This window comes from Myodes glareolus, chromosome 17 (assembly GCF_982192425.1).
Source record: "Myodes glareolus chromosome 17, mMyoGla1.1, whole genome shotgun sequence".
Classification (NCBI taxonomy): domain Eukaryota; kingdom Metazoa; phylum Chordata; class Mammalia; order Rodentia; family Cricetidae; genus Myodes; species Myodes glareolus.
Genome location: NC_142042.1, coordinates 32532889 through 32549791, shown reverse-complemented (window position 1 = coordinate 32549791; position 16903 = coordinate 32532889). Strand labels below are relative to the sequence as shown.

The 16903-nt window shown below is 36.7% G+C and overlaps 1 protein-coding gene across 1 annotated transcript in view; it reads left to right on the top strand.

The window, feature by feature from the left end:
- The window catches only part of Ndst4 (N-deacetylase and N-sulfotransferase 4), a 309646-nt gene that overhangs the window by 15108 nt on the left and 277635 nt on the right, over window positions 1-16903 (top strand). The window contains exon 2 of the mRNA XM_048456956.3: window positions 9887-11102. Coding sequence (XP_048312913.2) covers window positions 10125-11102 — 978 coding nt within the window. The 5' untranslated portion in view covers window positions 9887-10124. The remainder of the gene's footprint in view (window positions 1-9886; window positions 11103-16903) is intronic.

The following is a 16903-nucleotide window of genomic DNA, read 5'->3' as shown; positions in this document are numbered from 1 at the left end:
AGATATTCCAAAAGGCAAAGTATAAAGGATTGGAAACAAGATTTGCCTGATGACAAGTTTAGGCTTTGAGTTACTCAAACTCAGTCATTCAATTTTTCATGACAAGAACTTTACCAGCTGAGTCAATTCCCTAGCTACCATTCTTTCATATTACTTGTAGTCAGTAAGTACTTATACTTGTGTTTAAAAAAAGCAATTTAACTCATTTACTTATATATTTAATATATTTAAGTATTAGTATATATAATAACAACAGAACTATCTATTTGATGCTTTCTAGAATCTTAATTTGTCTCTTTCTACATATGTGTATATATTTCTATATTTTATTCATATATATTCATACAAATATATGTCAAAAGAATGAGTGAAATGTGGGTTGTTTTTGTTGCTTTGTTGATTTATTTCTTGAGGCAAAGTTCACTGCGTAGCCCATGCTGGCTTGAAACTTATTAAGTGAATCTGAAGGGTCTCAAATTTTTGCTCCTTCTGCACCAGTCTCCTGAGCACTGTGTGTGGGGGTGTGAGTCATCACTATCTTCTAAATTATTCTAATCTTTTTCTGTACTCCACTAGTTTGTGGTGTGTTTGATTGTTTGTGGTTTCTTATGGTTGCAGTCCAAGGTTGAGCCTAGGCAGGGGCTCATGCATGTCAAGCAAGTACTCCATTACTAATCCAGATCACCAGCCTCCCCTACTAGTTTTGATATTGAAATCTTAATAGCTCTCTCCTTTCTCTATATCTCTCTCCTCCCCTTCTCCCTCCCTTGCGCTCATTCTCAAAGTATGAATACTTGACTCAACAATGCCTAAAGTCAACGAATAATTTGAGCTTCATTCTAACACTATACATTGTTCTTAGGACAGAATTATATTAGTTTACCCTTTTCTTACTTTGATGATGTTTTGCTTTAAAATTGTAAGGAATATTATAGGAAAAGTATAGTGAAAGATAAGCTCAATGCATGGAGAAAATGAGTCTCTCATACTTGTGTCCATTTTACTCAAGATTGTTCATTTTATGGTCTTCAATGTTCCATTATCTATTGAATCACGTGGAAGGCAGCTGCAAATGAAGCAATATTTTTCCTGAGTCTAAGATAATCAATAAGTTTTAGTGGAAGTATATCATATTGCAGCTCTAAGATTTACCCAAGGAAGCAGAGTTTAAGAAAGCATACTTACTAATAAATCATAATACCACCCTGAACAGAAATGGAGCCACAATTTCAAACTGATTCCCATTAGGTTCTTATCTCATAACTGAGAAGAGACTGGCATGATAGATTACATCACAGCTTTCATATCTTTGTGTATGCATTTTATACTTATTTTAACCTTATTAAATAATTTTAAGGTTTCATGCATTATTGAAAGTGGAGGCCAGCTAGATGAAACAGTACTTACGGACACGTGCCACCAACCAGTCAACCAAACTTGCTTGAACTTTCCATCCATCCTTCAAGCCCACAGGGTGGAAGAAAGAAAATGACTCCCAAAAGCTGTCCTTTGATCTTTTCGTACAGACAATACTGTATGGTGCATGGATGTCTGTGGTGCAAGTACACACATACACACACGCACGCACGCACACACACACACACACATTCACACACACATGCACACACTTAAATGAATAATAAAATAATAAAGTTGTTTTAAACATTGTATGTATTGCCTATTTAATTAGACCCTAGAACTTTAAATCACTTCATTGCTGTTAATTTATTATATGGCATGTTCATATAACAGAGGAATGCAGAAACGGTTGCAATGAAAGTAAAATGCATTTTATGCTATATCTTTAATAAAATAAGAATTATATGATAGATTTTAATTTGGAACCTATGTGTGAGATAATTCTCTTCATCCAGATTTGATTATAGCTTTCTTCCCTTATGAAATTCATAAAGGTCTGAAAAGTTCACATAACTTAGATATGTGTCCAGGCAAGTTATGTGTTAAGAAAGCCACAAAATCTGTGTGAAAGCAAGTGCAAATTCAGATGCAACAAGCCATATAAGTGATATACAGTTAGCTGATCACTACCAAGGTGTGGAATAGAATTGACTAAAATGTAGTAGGTGTGAAATGAAGGCTTAATTGGTTTTTAGCATTAAGACTCCCTGATCTCTCCTAATGCCGACAGCATAGACTTCTCAATAGGAATTGCCTTCACTCTGTGGATTCATCTAGTTAGTGCTTTCCTTTTCTTTAATCCATATACAGAGAACAGGTGTGATTCGCTATTTCTTGTAATAAAAGCAAGAGAATATTGCCCTCTTGTGTTGAGAGATTTAGGAGACCCCAAAATTGTTTAGAAATAAGTACTTATTAATGAAGATAAATGTCTTTTTAATTTATTTATTTTACATCTGACCTCATTTTCCTCTCCTCTTCTCCTTCCATTCCCTCCCCTTCTTCTGCCCTGCTCACTTCAATCTACTCCTCCCCTGTTTCTGTTTAGAAATTTGCTAGGCCTCCCATAAGTATTAAATACCAATAATCAGGCCATTGTTTTAAAAAACTGCTAAACAAATGTTAAAAGTATTTACTAGCCTTCTTTAATAGAATACTTCTATGGCATATTGCTTGGACTAAAAATAATGATTTCATTTTAATATTTTGTATATTATTTTAAGGGCATCATTTATTTTCATCACTGTCTTGTGTAATATACAACTTCAGGAAAGATAATGTACTTGTGGTATGCTACCTCCTACATGTTTATAAATACATTGTTTTTCTTGCCAAAATAGCTTTAAATATTCTTGTCTTATTAAAACCTAAGAACACAGTGTGGAGCACATTCTATTCTGTTGATGTGGGTAGTTTATAGGTGTCATGAAGCCTGGCTCTGCCAAGTGAGAACTTAATTTGCCTTCCTGAAATCCTGCAATATATAAAGCAAAGGACAGAGTGGGAAGTTCAGTGGAAAATGATCCCTAGACAATAACATAGCCTGAGAGTTTATGACTGAAGCAGAAATGACAGGGTACATGTCATTGCATTTATGGTAGACTGAGTGAGACTCAAAATAATTTCTAAGATAATAGCTACACTTAAAATCAGATGAAAGTTTAGATCTCCTTTTGAATTTTTAAATAAAAACTAAATTCTGAAGGAAGTTGCAGCAATATTAATACAATTCCAACGTCTTTGGATCTCTGTTGACGTATGGAAGTGCAAATAGGTCTGGTTAATGACAGTCTAAATGCTCCTGGGTCTTCCTTTTTGTGAGAAAAAGAGGTCAGTTCCTTCAAGATATCATGTGGGCAGTAAACTGGGGTGTCCTGGCTTTTCAGTCTATCTCTAATTTCACTGCCTGGGCCTCACTCTGATGTTCCACAAAGCCATTGCTGTGAGTATCCTTGGGGAGAAGTAGAGACCATACAAGGTTGCTGCTTTGCATTCTCAATGTCCATAAAGATCTTGAGAAAAAAATGTCAAATCAGCACAGACAAATGACTGTGTATGTGCTTGCTATTCATAAAAGATAAGCTGGTTGAAGATGGCAGGGACTGGTGACAAATACAACTTAAGGTTATTTATAAATATGTCTATACATACATAACATCTGACAAATTTAGATTCATCAAGAATAATGCATATATCAAAATAGTCTACTCACAATAATTTAGTGACAATTTGGTGTGGTTCATTGTCCAATTTTCTAAAACATAGTCTTGATCATTGTTGTAGTGAAACTTTTAAAATATTATAAAATGAATCACTGATTTCCTTTAATATTATTTCAGATTTACTGTTTTTAAAAGTCAGTATTGGATTATGCTTGGAAGAAAGGAAAATATCTAACTCTGAGAGAAAAACAATCTATAGAGTAAACTACAATATACATATAATTTCATTAGGAAAGCCCACAAACTAGTTAACGAAATGTTTCAGGGTGTTCCAAATAGAATATAGGGATCACATATTCCTGAGATATTTAGAAGAAAATTAGTCAGCAGAGGAAGCTATCTGTTTACAAAACTATAGAATTTTATTGTTTGAAGCAAAGTCAACAAGCTAATTTCAGTTTCAACATTGTTTACCTATGTTTTGTCTGGTGCTTATATAGCAGTATATCATTCTTTTTATTTTTTTTCTCCAAAGAGGATGGATTTAAATATGGAAACAGATATGTAAACATTCTTAAGGATCCTACTTTTTCCAGTGATAAAACTGAAGATTTTTTTTCTTCCATCTTTTTCTCCATAAGAGATTATGATATTTGAGTTGGAATTTTAGATAAAGAAAAGGGAATATGTTGTTACTGATTCTGAGGTGTGTGTGTGTGTGTGTGTGTGTGTGTGTGTGTGTGTGTGTGTGTGTGTGTGCATACAATATGGGATAATATGTGGAGTGTTGAAGATTTCCCTCTAAGTAAATTACACTCCCTACCATCATGACAATCTATGTGAATTTTGTCAATTGAGCTGCACTGTGTAATTGGCTGACCTTGTGAAATACAGTGGAGACATACTAAAGCAAGGAGCTTTGGTCAGATCATTAGGTCTCGCTCAGCTGGATTCTAGAAATGAGTAACAAAATGACAGAAGACTGAGCCTAGAAAAAGGAGAAATAACCCACCTCAGTCCACAATTGCACATGGTCCAAGAAGAAGGTGAAAGAATTGCACAGAGTAATGACATCAACAAAACTCTTTCAAAAAGTTAAGTTCAAATTCAAAGGAAAATGTTAATGCTCTTGTTCAATTACAGATGGAGGTGAATGTAACAGAAAAATAGGGAGTTAAAGACGATTGAGTTAGAGATGACTGGCCTATACTGCATAAAACTGCAAACTGACATAAACCCAGGCCAGGGACATTACGCCAAGAGCAATGGTTGTTTGTAGAGCACTGAGAACAAGAAGAAATCAACATGTCATTACCAAAGAATACAGAAGCAAATGTTACTTACAGTCAATAGCAAAACATTGCCACTTGCTTTGAATAGTATGGAAGAGGAAGATGAGAAAGTTTGGAAGTAAAGGCAAAGCAGGCCTATGTAATCCCCAGGCACAGGGAAGCAAATGGGAAATTTGTTGCACCCCCCAGGTTTAGAAGCATTCATGGAAGGAGTCTAACCCACTTTCACACGTGATTTTTAACTAGCTCAACCACCACTCCCTATTTTCTTAGCAAATCGTTTGGTTGGATAGTGTAGCAATCCGGGCACGCTGAGACATTTGCAAGCTGAAAGAGTAGATTCAGAAACAAAAACAACTGATGATTCCAGACAAACCTTTCCAGTTCCTTTTGTTTTATGACCACTAGCTGTCTCATAATATCAAGTTAAACGGCAAGCTGAAAATCATGTTTGTTGTATAATCAATCCATAAAAACAAATTACATATCATGTAAAGCACAGCAGGGTTTTGTTAAACAATCTTCATTTTACTCTGACATTCTGAGTTTTCAAAATGCTTGCAGAGTATGAAAAACAAGCAAATTTTCTTAAGGAAAAAGAAACCATGAGAATTTGTAAAAGCGTTTTACATATAATCTTTATGGATGATACACTTTACAGAAAATAAGAAAAAAAATCCACCTTCAAGACAAAAGTACTAAGATTATACACAAACAACGAAGTGTGCCTCAGTACTGCAATTCTCCAGCCATCTCTGGCTTCCATATAAATTGTTAATATGGAGGAAGAAGAAAGGGCAGTTAGAGAATGTAAACCTTGTCATGCATATTTTTATATTAATACCTATACTCTAAATACTAAATCCCCAAGCATAAACTTTAAACCACCTAAACCACCCAACATTAAAAACAAGAAAAGAAAAGAAACGAAAACAATATAGACTTTTGGACAGAGAAATATATAATGAAGAGAAGAAAGTAGAAGCCGATTAAAACAAGAGAGCGTAGATTGTTTGGCTCATGATACGAGGTGTTGCACATTTATACGGAAAACAGGCTCTTAATAAATGTCCATTGGTTGAGGTGTGGCATACATCTTACACAAAGGGACAAATGTAGAAGGAAATCTAAGCCTGCATCTAGTTTTTGCCTGGTCTGTGCTTGACTCTGAATGCCCTCTGTCTGCACCACTCCTACATCTACAGGAAGCCAGGCAGATATCACAGATCTGCCCACGTTCATCTGGAGGTCCCACAAGAACTGTCAGGGTTGTAGGCATCCTTAAATTAGATACAACACTCTGAAATCATCAGTCCCGGTTAATTCTGGCCCCTGTGTGCCATAGACTTGACTGTTAATTTAATATTTAAGGATATAACTCAATGACGCAATCTTCAGTCTAAGAATAAGTTTCAAGTACTGACTGTTAGAAGGTTAGAATGAGAACTCACCTTGGCCACAGGTGGTGTTTCTACAACTGTATTTTAAACTTCATGCAGCAAACAGAGTAATTGATCATGTAAGCAGGAAGTATTTTTGATGTCCTTCAGTTTAAAATAAATAAGATGATTACATATTGGCCACAAAATTTTCAGAAAAATACAGTCTATTTTAAAAATCATGCTGTTTCCCCAAAAATAAGACCCAAGAAAATAGTACATATACACTTTATGTATCTGCAAGAAATAGTGATAAAAGAAATTGTCTGACATTTACTCTTCTATTTACTGACTTCCCTTCATAATCTTTTGAACTGTGAATATAGCTGATAGCTCAGAGCTATGTACCTAGTATGATATGATTGTACTGTATAATATTGGAGTAGTAATGTTATCATTATGTTTGAAAATGGCACTTTTAGGAGTTTCCCCTAGTAAAAATATACACTCTGGGCACTAAAATAAATTTATATTATGTCAGTAAAAATGGAAAAAAATGTGAAGTGTGTAAAAGTAAGGAAATAATCAACAGGTTATTTACTGGAATAGAAAAGAAAAAATTATTTTTTTTCAGAAAATCACAAAATAGCAAAGCACTGTCATTTTGATTAAATGCAACAAGCTATTCATTCTCTGAATTTCCATTTTGGGAAATAGTTGTGATTTATGACATATAGTTGTTCCTGAAAGTAACATTAGGACATATTGTAGCCTAGAAGCTGATTGGAATTCCAGGTAACCAATAAAGATGTCTACAGATGTTTAGTATATAGTTCTTTTGAGTTAACAGGAGACATTTCCATACTCAGAATCATCACAGACTACCTGATCTTGAGCTATAATACTACTTATATTTATAATTCTCTGAAAACCAGGTTAAATAATTTGTATCAGCTGTGACCTCTTGAACAGTGTGTCTCAAACACTAGTCGATGGCACAAAGCTAACCTCATAGCTGTACCCCTCACCTGACATATATATACTCAAACACAAACACATACATGCATGCACACACAGACACTCTCATACACAAACATATAACTAAGAATAATTTTAAGCCACTTACCTTTATGGTATCTAAAGTTTGTTAGGATTTCTCTGATGGTTCCATTTCATTTCCATGCATAGGAAAGGCAACATCTCTTTGAAAAATAGTTACAAATTTGAAAACTCACCACTAAAGACACTGGGGCAGTAGAACAAATGGTTAACTATGTTCGCAGTACAGTTTTAATTAAGTACATAATATTTGTTAATATAAAATGTAAGGAAATTATCAGTAATATTCCTGACAACAGATGCAATTCTGTGGAATGTAGCAACACAGTACTTGATCAAGTGTGTGTGTTTTCCCTAGGTATTACCAGAATTTAAACCTAGCAAAAATATTGCAACCTTTGACTCATTCCACCTTCCAACTTGTTTTGAGTTAACCATGTTACCTCTCTAGTATGACGATTTTAACTGTTAGCATTGGGTTTAAATTTACTTATGTGGAGTACTAAGTTTGTAGTTTCACCATAGTACTCAAAAGGGCAACTCATGGAATATAGATCTCTAGTCATAAACACTTCACAGTGTAATCATAGTCTTTTAAAAACACTTATAATTTTAAATTTTCTCATTTAAAAACTAGAATAATAATGAGACGGTATCAGAGCAACAGAAGCAAATAATAACATGTAATGACTAGCAACTAGTAGGCATTCTTAGCAAGTAGTATCAAACTTATTATTTTTCAATTTACGTAAACTTTGCTGAGCTATAGATTCCATAAGAATACCTAAAAAACACATGAAGTATTTTATTATGAATCCCAGTTTCTCAATCTGGTTCTCATTACAAAGAAAAAAGCAAATAAACAATCAAAAAACACCAAACAAACAAGCAAAACAAAATAACAGCCCTAACTATAATTGTCTTTGTAATTGCTTTGTTTACTAACTTCAGGACGAGAATCTTGTAATGATTTATCTCTGAACTTGTGTTCAAACATATGCAACATTAAGGAGGTGTTCATTCTTCTGTTCCTTGTTTGTGCCACGCTTGTAAGAATGATGCACAGAAGCATATATGTTATCCAAATCCCAAAACAGGACTAGGAAGCCACTCCTAAAAGTTTCCTTTTCACTCACCGGAGTAAGGCTGTAGTCAGGATCGAACATTTGGGAAAAGCTTTGATTGCTGTGAAAAATAGAATGGGCCATGCTCTTAATGTTTACAAATTTCTTAAAATAGATGAAAGTCAGATTTAGTATATTTGAGCTTAAGCCTTATTTGATTTCCTTGGTGGGATGATTTGGGAAATACTGGCTTTTCAGACACACCAGTAATTAGCAGAATGCCTTGCTGGTTTTCTGTGCCAGGAGAGCCAGGAAAGCCAGAAGAAAAAGTTCCCTTATGATTCTGTTTACTGCTAGCAGGTCATCAGAAAGCTTGGCTGAAGGTCACATTTAAATTTTAGCATATCAATTTGTAGTCCTTAAGAAGGCATACTACACATTTTTATATTTGTGAAACAACTTTTCAAATAATCTTCCTATTATCCTGAACTTAGTTTCCTTAATTTTTCATGACTCATTTACAAATTTGTTCTGTAAATTATCTAAATGATCTTGATATATGATTTATTGTGTAAGTATTGTATTAATATTATGTTATATATTGTAATATATTATATAATACTGTATCTACATGCAAAGTAATATTCTAACATTAGGTCATCTCCCTACCTTCAAACTCTGCCTTGTCCTTGCCCTTTTCCTAGTGTAAGAGACAGAGCACTGGGTAAGAGAAGCAAACAGACCAGACTCCCTCTCCTTGATATGCTACAGAATATCATCACAACATCTCTTAGCGCCAATGCAGGACATGGCAAACATTACTCATTTAACATCGTCAAGACCAGACGTTTCCACCTTAACAAGCCCTGTCATTGAGGATGGAGAAATGAGAAAGCTGAATGCAAAGGTTATGTCCTCCAGTTAAAACATAAGCTGGCTGAGATCACAGGCATGAACCATTGTGATATATGCATCTATCATCTTAATTCAGAACAAACTGATGTTAAATAAATGTCACATTTAAATTTTGATTATTCTTTGGGTTGACAGATTCTAGTCCCATATGTTTTTTTTCTTTTCACTATTGCATATTAGAAGGAACTGTTCTAATACTTAAAACTGATATCTCATCCTTTTTGCATTCAAAAAAGTTCACTATCATATGTCAGACTAGAAAACTTACCAAAGTATTAACATCAAGAATCGAATTTTCTCTTCCTCCTTTGCTTCTCTTCAAGAAAACTAGTGGGAACTGATCTCAGTGTGTCTCAATATGTGTGGATATTCGAGAAAAGTTGAAACAGACTTCCACAAAGTTTTTGAGAAGCCAGGGCAATCCAAATGGGCCATGTGTCAAGTATTAAGACCCAGGTTATCAGCACACACCATCAGGATATTGTCATTTTAACAAGACTAGAGTAACCTTTCATGGGTTCCATAAATATCGACAAGCATGGAAACAGAAACACTCTTTTTTTGGTTCTAGCTATCACGTTTCTCCTCTTTTTCAGATAATGCTTAAAGGACTCTGCAGAAATTCTTGGTATTGGACAGAGAGTCTCAGCTGTTGCCTTCCTAGTCCACCGCCTACAAGATTTGACTCATTTGAGACCACTTTGAGAAACTCCCATGATTTGCAATGGTTACATGAATGTTTGGGAAGGAAAACTGGCAACATCTTACTACATGTTCTCCATGGCACCCTAGGGAAAGAAGCCGGAAAAGACTCACCAAGCACGGATTTTTAAGATGAATCTTATTGTGAGGTTTCGGAGAAGCTTTCGAACACTTATTGTTCTCTTAGCTACCTTTTGCTTGGTGAGCATTGTCATTTCTGCCTACTTCCTGTACTCTGGCTACAAACAGGAAATGACACTGATTGAAACTACCGCAGAAGCAGAATGTGCTGATATCAAAATTCTCCCTTATCGGTCCATAGAGCTGAAAACAGCCAAACCTATCGACACATCCAAAACCGACCCCACGGTCCTCCTCTTTGTAGAGAGCCAGTATTCTCAGCTCGGTCAAGATATTATAGCAATCTTGGAGTCCAGTCGTTTCCAGTACCAGATGGTCATTGCTCCAGGCAAGGGAGACATACCACCTCTTACCGATAGTGGCAAAGGGAAATATACGTTGATTATTTATGAAAATATTTTGAAATATGTCAGCATGGACTCATGGAACCGGGAGCTTTTAGAAAAATACTGTATAGAATACAGTGTTAGCATAATTGGTTTTCATAAAGCCAACGAGAATAGCTTACCAACGACACAACTGAAAGGTTTTCCTTTGAACTTATTCAATAACCTAGCTCTGAAGGACTGCTCTGTGAACCCGCAGTCTCCTCTGCTGCACATTACCAAAGGCCCAAAGGTTGAAAAGGGACCTCTTCCTGGGGATGACTGGACGATTTTCCAATATAACCATTCTACCTACCAGCCAGTGCTTTTAACGGAGTTACAGACAGAGAAACCCCTCCCTTTCTTGTCCAGCAAAACACTCTATGCCACAATAATTCAGGACCTGGGGCTCCATGATGGGATCCAGCGCGTTCTTTTTGGCAACAACTTGAACTTTTGGCTGCACAAGCTCATCTTCATAGACGCCATCTCCTTCTTGTCCGGGAAGAGGCTGAGTTTGTCCTTGGACAGGTACATCCTGGTGGACATTGATGACATATTTGTGGGGAAGGAGGGAACAAGGATGAATGTCAAAGATGTGAAGGTAAGATCATGGATAAAGGATAACTTAATTTGTGATTTGTTGACTTTGTGGTTTTGATAAAATATAATCTTTAAAATACTTTATACCATAATCACTGATTTAATCTACTGCTTAACTATTGTGCACACACACATGAGCACAGACATACACATGTGCACACAAAGACCTCTCTCTCTCTCTCTCTCTCTCTCTCTCTCTCTCTCCCCCTCTCTCTTTCTATCTAAATGCACAACAAAGTACAACAGAAACAGTGAAATGTCCCAGCGTGTAACTGAGCTTCATCCTCTGAGTTTATGTTATGCCTTGTCTATCCCAACCAGGAGCCCAGAAACAATGCAAGCATCGTTTCAACTTTCCTGCAACATTTATACAATTGAAAATATTGGCATCAACAAAAATAGTTTAAAAGGGCTTGATGTTAAGAAGCTCACATTTTTATCTCTTCTAATTTATGATCTTGTTTTGGGTAAGAGAGTGGTAATGTTGTTGGCAGTATTTCATGGCTATACTCATTGAAGGCAAGCAAACTGACCCTGTGACTGCTACTAAATACAGAAAAGGCCAACTACAAAGCTGAGCATGGTGATGCATTTCTAGTTCTAGCTACTTGGGAAACTGTAGCAAGACAACCAGTCTAAAGAATATACCTGGAAGGAAAGATTAACTAGTCTGAGAATAATTTTCTTAGTTTCAGTCCAGCATTCTCATATGCCATTTCCAGGGTATCTTGTCTTGGTTTGCATACAACTAAACAGACCCTGTGCAGAATATTTCAGAAAATATAAACGAAAATTTTAGTAGCATTGGTATTATATGAAAGGACTAAGGATTGCTGTGTCTTGTCTTTCTCAGTCTTATGTTATTTAGCTGTTGCCTTGCAAAGATGAACCCTGCATGCTACTTCAAATAACAGTTTTAATTTAAAATGTCATGACCACTAGTAGATGAAGGATTCATACCAGTTACACTAGTTTACTTTTAAAAATAAAATTCAAAGTCTATGGAGATCAGTAAACTGTTTCTGATGAGTCTCTGAGCAAAACATCATGATTTGGATACAAATAAATCATTCAGATCAGATACAAAGTGTTTAAGTAGTAACAATTGAGAGTTCTCTTTTTAATGAATTTATTATTCCCCTCGATTAGTTAAAATACTAAAGTTTTATCTTAAATTTAAAAGAGGTCATGTGTTTCAAAATGCTCTCAGAGTGTTAAATTTCTAATCTGAAACCTGAGAACAGGAATTTATAATTTGGACCCAACGAACAACATAAATCAAAAGATTGTTAACATTTAACCTAAACTAGCAAACTCAAATCTAGCTAGGACATTTATTCGTAAGGAAAAGCTGATGGCTCTTCACCAAAACTTACTAGATATGCAAAATACTGATGACTTCTTAAACTGTGTAACCACAAGCAAGATAAAGGAATACTGAAACTCAACAAAGATGTGAAATTTTTATATACAAAAAGAGCTGAACATTGCTGTGGGAGTTCCTTCAGCTCCTTCAGCCAATCGCCGCTGAGTTACCAGCCCATTGGGGCGTGGTCTCTCCCTTTAAAAAAAGCAGCGGCTGTCCTCCACTCTCTCTTTGTCTTCCGGCTCCGTTTCCGGCCCCTGGACTCCTTTCCTGTTCGCGCGGAGGGGCTGTTGTCTGGGACGGTAATCTGTAAGTTTTTTCCCCTTTGAATAAATAACCATTCTATTAATCATAATTCCAAACTGGTGTGGGATTGTCTGTGACTTACGCCTTCATCTGGCGCCCCACGTTTGGTTGTAGAACCCCCCCTTCCCCCCCACTCAACTGTTTGCTACCAGCTCGGCTAGTCACGAGACCTCCCTCAGCTGCGGCCTGTGCCCTGTGTGTGGAGCCAGCAGTTCAGTTAAACCCCACGCCTCCCAAGCTCCACAGGCTCGGGACAGTCTCTGCCTGCCTGGTTTGCTCTTTTCTGAGTTGTTTTTAAATTTCCCTTGTAAGTGCGGTGCTTTAGTGGCGTGAATCAGAACGACTCGGTCACGTGGAGGCATACGCGGCTTCCGGGTTGCTCTTTTCTACCCCTGGATTCTGGGTTTCTGGTTCCGTGTATGGAATTGATTTAATTAAACTTTCTTTCTTGAGCAACTTATATTTCCTAGTTTTTAACAAATACTAAGGCAGACACTGAAACAGGACCTGTTTAAGTCACCTTTGCAGTGGTTCTAGTCGCAACTTGGCAACAGCGCCGCCAACTAGACAAGAGGTAATATGGCAGTTTTTGTTTCCAACGCCAATTTTACTGTTTTCTTTATTAATACAATGGATTATGTCATGCAAGGTTTATATGACTATGGGAATATATTAATTTACTTGTTGCTAGGTTTCAGTTTTCTTTTCAATATTTTATCATTAAGAAAGATACGATTTTTACGGACTAATATTGAACAACTAGTTGAAAGGATTAAAATTATTGAAAATCAGGGGTTATCTGAACAAGTGGATACTATGATAGACAAAATTGACTCCATGTCCAAGGGTACTAGGAAGTTACCTGAAAGGGTACAGGCTGTTGAATTTGACGTTCAGATGTTACCACAAAGTTTTGATAAGGTAACAGATAGAATGAACCTCCAGAATGGGAACCAAAAAACTGATACCTTAGTGAAATTACTAGAAACACGGGTAGGTCAGGAGATTCAGGATTTAAGGGATACAATGATAAAAAGATTAGAAATGATTGAAGAAACTATTGGAGCTGGTGAACAGAGTAAGAAGGCACAAGGACAGGATACAATGCCACCACCAGCTGTTAGAACTGGCTTACCCAGGGTCCTAACAACATACCCTGTAATTTATTCTGACAAAGGGTTAACTTCCAAAGGCTCAAAGGGAGTTAAAGAAGCTAGATGGACACCAATAGCAATGAATGATTTAAAAGAAATTAAGCAAGCTGTCGTTAACTTTGGCTTGCACTCTGCATTTGTTAAGGAAATGATAAGGACTTGGGCTTCTAATGTCAGAGCTACCCCCCATGATTTCTCTCAGCTAGTGTCTGCAGTTTTAGATGATGGGCCTTCCTTGATGTTTGGAATTTATTTCAGAGAAGAATCCAAACATATGGAACAGCAAGGAAGAGCAAAAGGTGTGGAGGTTTCCCAAGATCAAATTCTTGGTGTAGGAGCATATGCTGATCCACAGGTCCAAGCTCTTTATGATGAAGAAGTGCTGTCCTTATGTCACAAAGCAGCCTTGAATGCTTTGAATAGAATACAAGATCCAGCAAAAAGGGTCGAATCATATACCAGGGTTAGGCAGGGACAGAGAGAACCCTTTACTGACTTTGTGCAAAGATTAATTAAGGCTCTGGACATAGGGGTAACAGACCCAGAAGCTAGACGAATACTTCTTGAATCTCTAGCTTTTGAAAATGCAAATACTGAATGTAAAAAGATAATTGGGCCTTTAAGATCTAGATCAGCACCAATGGAAGAATGGATACAGCATACAATGAATGTTGAGATGTTTAGCTATAACGATGAATCCTGGGTAGGAGAAGCGATTTCCAAAGCTATGAGGAGACATCAAACTACCAGGTGTTTTAATTGTGGTAAATTAGGACATCTGAAAAGGGATTGCAGGCAAAGAAATCCTAGGAATAATATCTCCTCTGGGAATGACAAAAGTAGGAGATCTCAGCCTTCAGGTATATGCAGAAGATGCGGTAAAGGCCGACATTGGTCCAACGAATGCAGGTCAACAACAGACAGACAAGGCAACCCGATACCATCGGGAAACTTCTTGAGGGGCCTCTCGCAGGCCCCCAAGCCAAAAGTGGCCCAGTCATTCCCAGTTACAGTCGAAAATGTGTCTCACCAAGAAAATTAAAAACTCCAATGTCTGCCGTAAAAAGTAATACTGGTCTAAATGATGAATTACATGTGGAGAATGAGTCAAAAAATTCAGGAGGACAGAGTAAACGTATATTTTGGCAAACGTATATTAACGATCAAAGACCAAAGCTAAGAGTCTGTATAAATGGCATTTTTATTGAAGGCTTATTAGACACAGGTGCGGATGTAAGTATAATTACTCCAGAATCCTGGCATCCGAATTGGCCTCTTCATGAGGTAGATGTTCAGTTCCTGGGAATTGGAACCCTATCTCGTGTAAAACAAAGCACAAGATGGGTGGAATGCATAGGGCCTGAAGGGCAAATAGGAAGATTAAGGCCATATATAGCAAATATTGCAATAAATTTATGGGGCCGTGACCTGCTACAGCAATGGAATACCCAGATTAACATTCCTGTAGTTCCAGGAACTCACAATTCTGGGAAGGATATAATGAGGTATTATGGAAAAAGGTCACCAGCCATTCAGGCTGTACAAGAACACACAGCCAATAGCAAACCTTTAGAGGTACCAACAGCCCTACCTTTAAAATGGCTAACTGAGAAGCCAATATGGATCAAGCAGTGGCCTCTAGCTGAAGATAAGTTACAGGCTTTGGAACAGCTGGTACAAGAGCAACTAGATGCTAACCATATTGAAGAATCAACCAGCCCTTGGAATTCTCCTGTGTTTGTTGTAAAAAAGAAATCTGGTAAATGGAGAATGGTGACAGATCTAAGAGCTGTCAACAAGGTAATTCAGCCTATGGGTCCGCTACAATCTGGAATTCCTTTGCCTTCTCTATTACCAAGAGGATGGCCTCTTATAGTTATTGATTTGAAAGATTGTTTTTTCACTATACCTTTGCAAAAAAAGGATAGAGAAAAATTTGCCTTCACAGTGCCTACTTATAATAATTCTCAGCCTACTAGGAGATATCAATGGACTGTCCTCCCACAGGGGATGCTCAATAGTCCCACATTGTGTCAATATTTTGTTAATAAGCCACTGGAAATAATTCGTAAGCAATTTCCCAAGTCCATAATTTATCATTACATGGATGACATTTTATTATCTGATTCAAATAAAAATATTTTGGAAAGTATGTTTGAAGAAGTAAAGAAAGTTTTGCCTAGGTGGGGATTACAAATTGCCCCTGAAAAGATTCAAAGAGGAGATTCTATTAATTACCTAGGCTACAGAATAGGGTTAGAGAAAATTCGAACACAAAAGGCACAAATTAGGAGAGACCGGTTACGGACTCTTAATGACTTCCAAAGATTGTTAGGAGATATTTCCAGTCTACGACCAGCTGTTGGGATAACACCTGATCTAATAGTTCATTTAAACAAAACCTTAGATGGTGATAAGGATTTGAATAGTCCCAGAAAATTGACAGTTGAAGCAGAAAAGGAACTGACAATGATTGAGGAAAAATTACAGGAGGCACATGTGGATAGGGTCAACCCGAATCTTAGTTCCATCCTAGTCATACTGCCTTCCAGAATTTCTCCTACAGGGATTTTAATGCAGAGGGAAGATATTATTTTAGAGTGGATATTTATACCTCATAAACCAAGTAAAAAATTAAAAACTTATGTAGAAAAGGTTTCAGAATTAATTATAAAAGGTAAACTGAGACTTCGTCAACTAGCAGGTATAGACCCAGCAGAAATTATAGTGTCTTTTACTACTGAGGAAATAAGAAAGTTATGGGAAGATAATGAACCATGGCAAAGAGCTTGTGCTAATTTTTTGGGAGAAATTAGCAGCAACTATCCCAAAAGTGATAGACTTAACCTCATAAAGAGAACTTCTTGGATTCTTCCTAGAATTGTACGTGATGCTCCAATAACTGGAGCTCGGACATTTTATACCGATGCAAATAAATCAGGGAAAGCAGGTTATAAATCAGAAGAATTGAGTAAG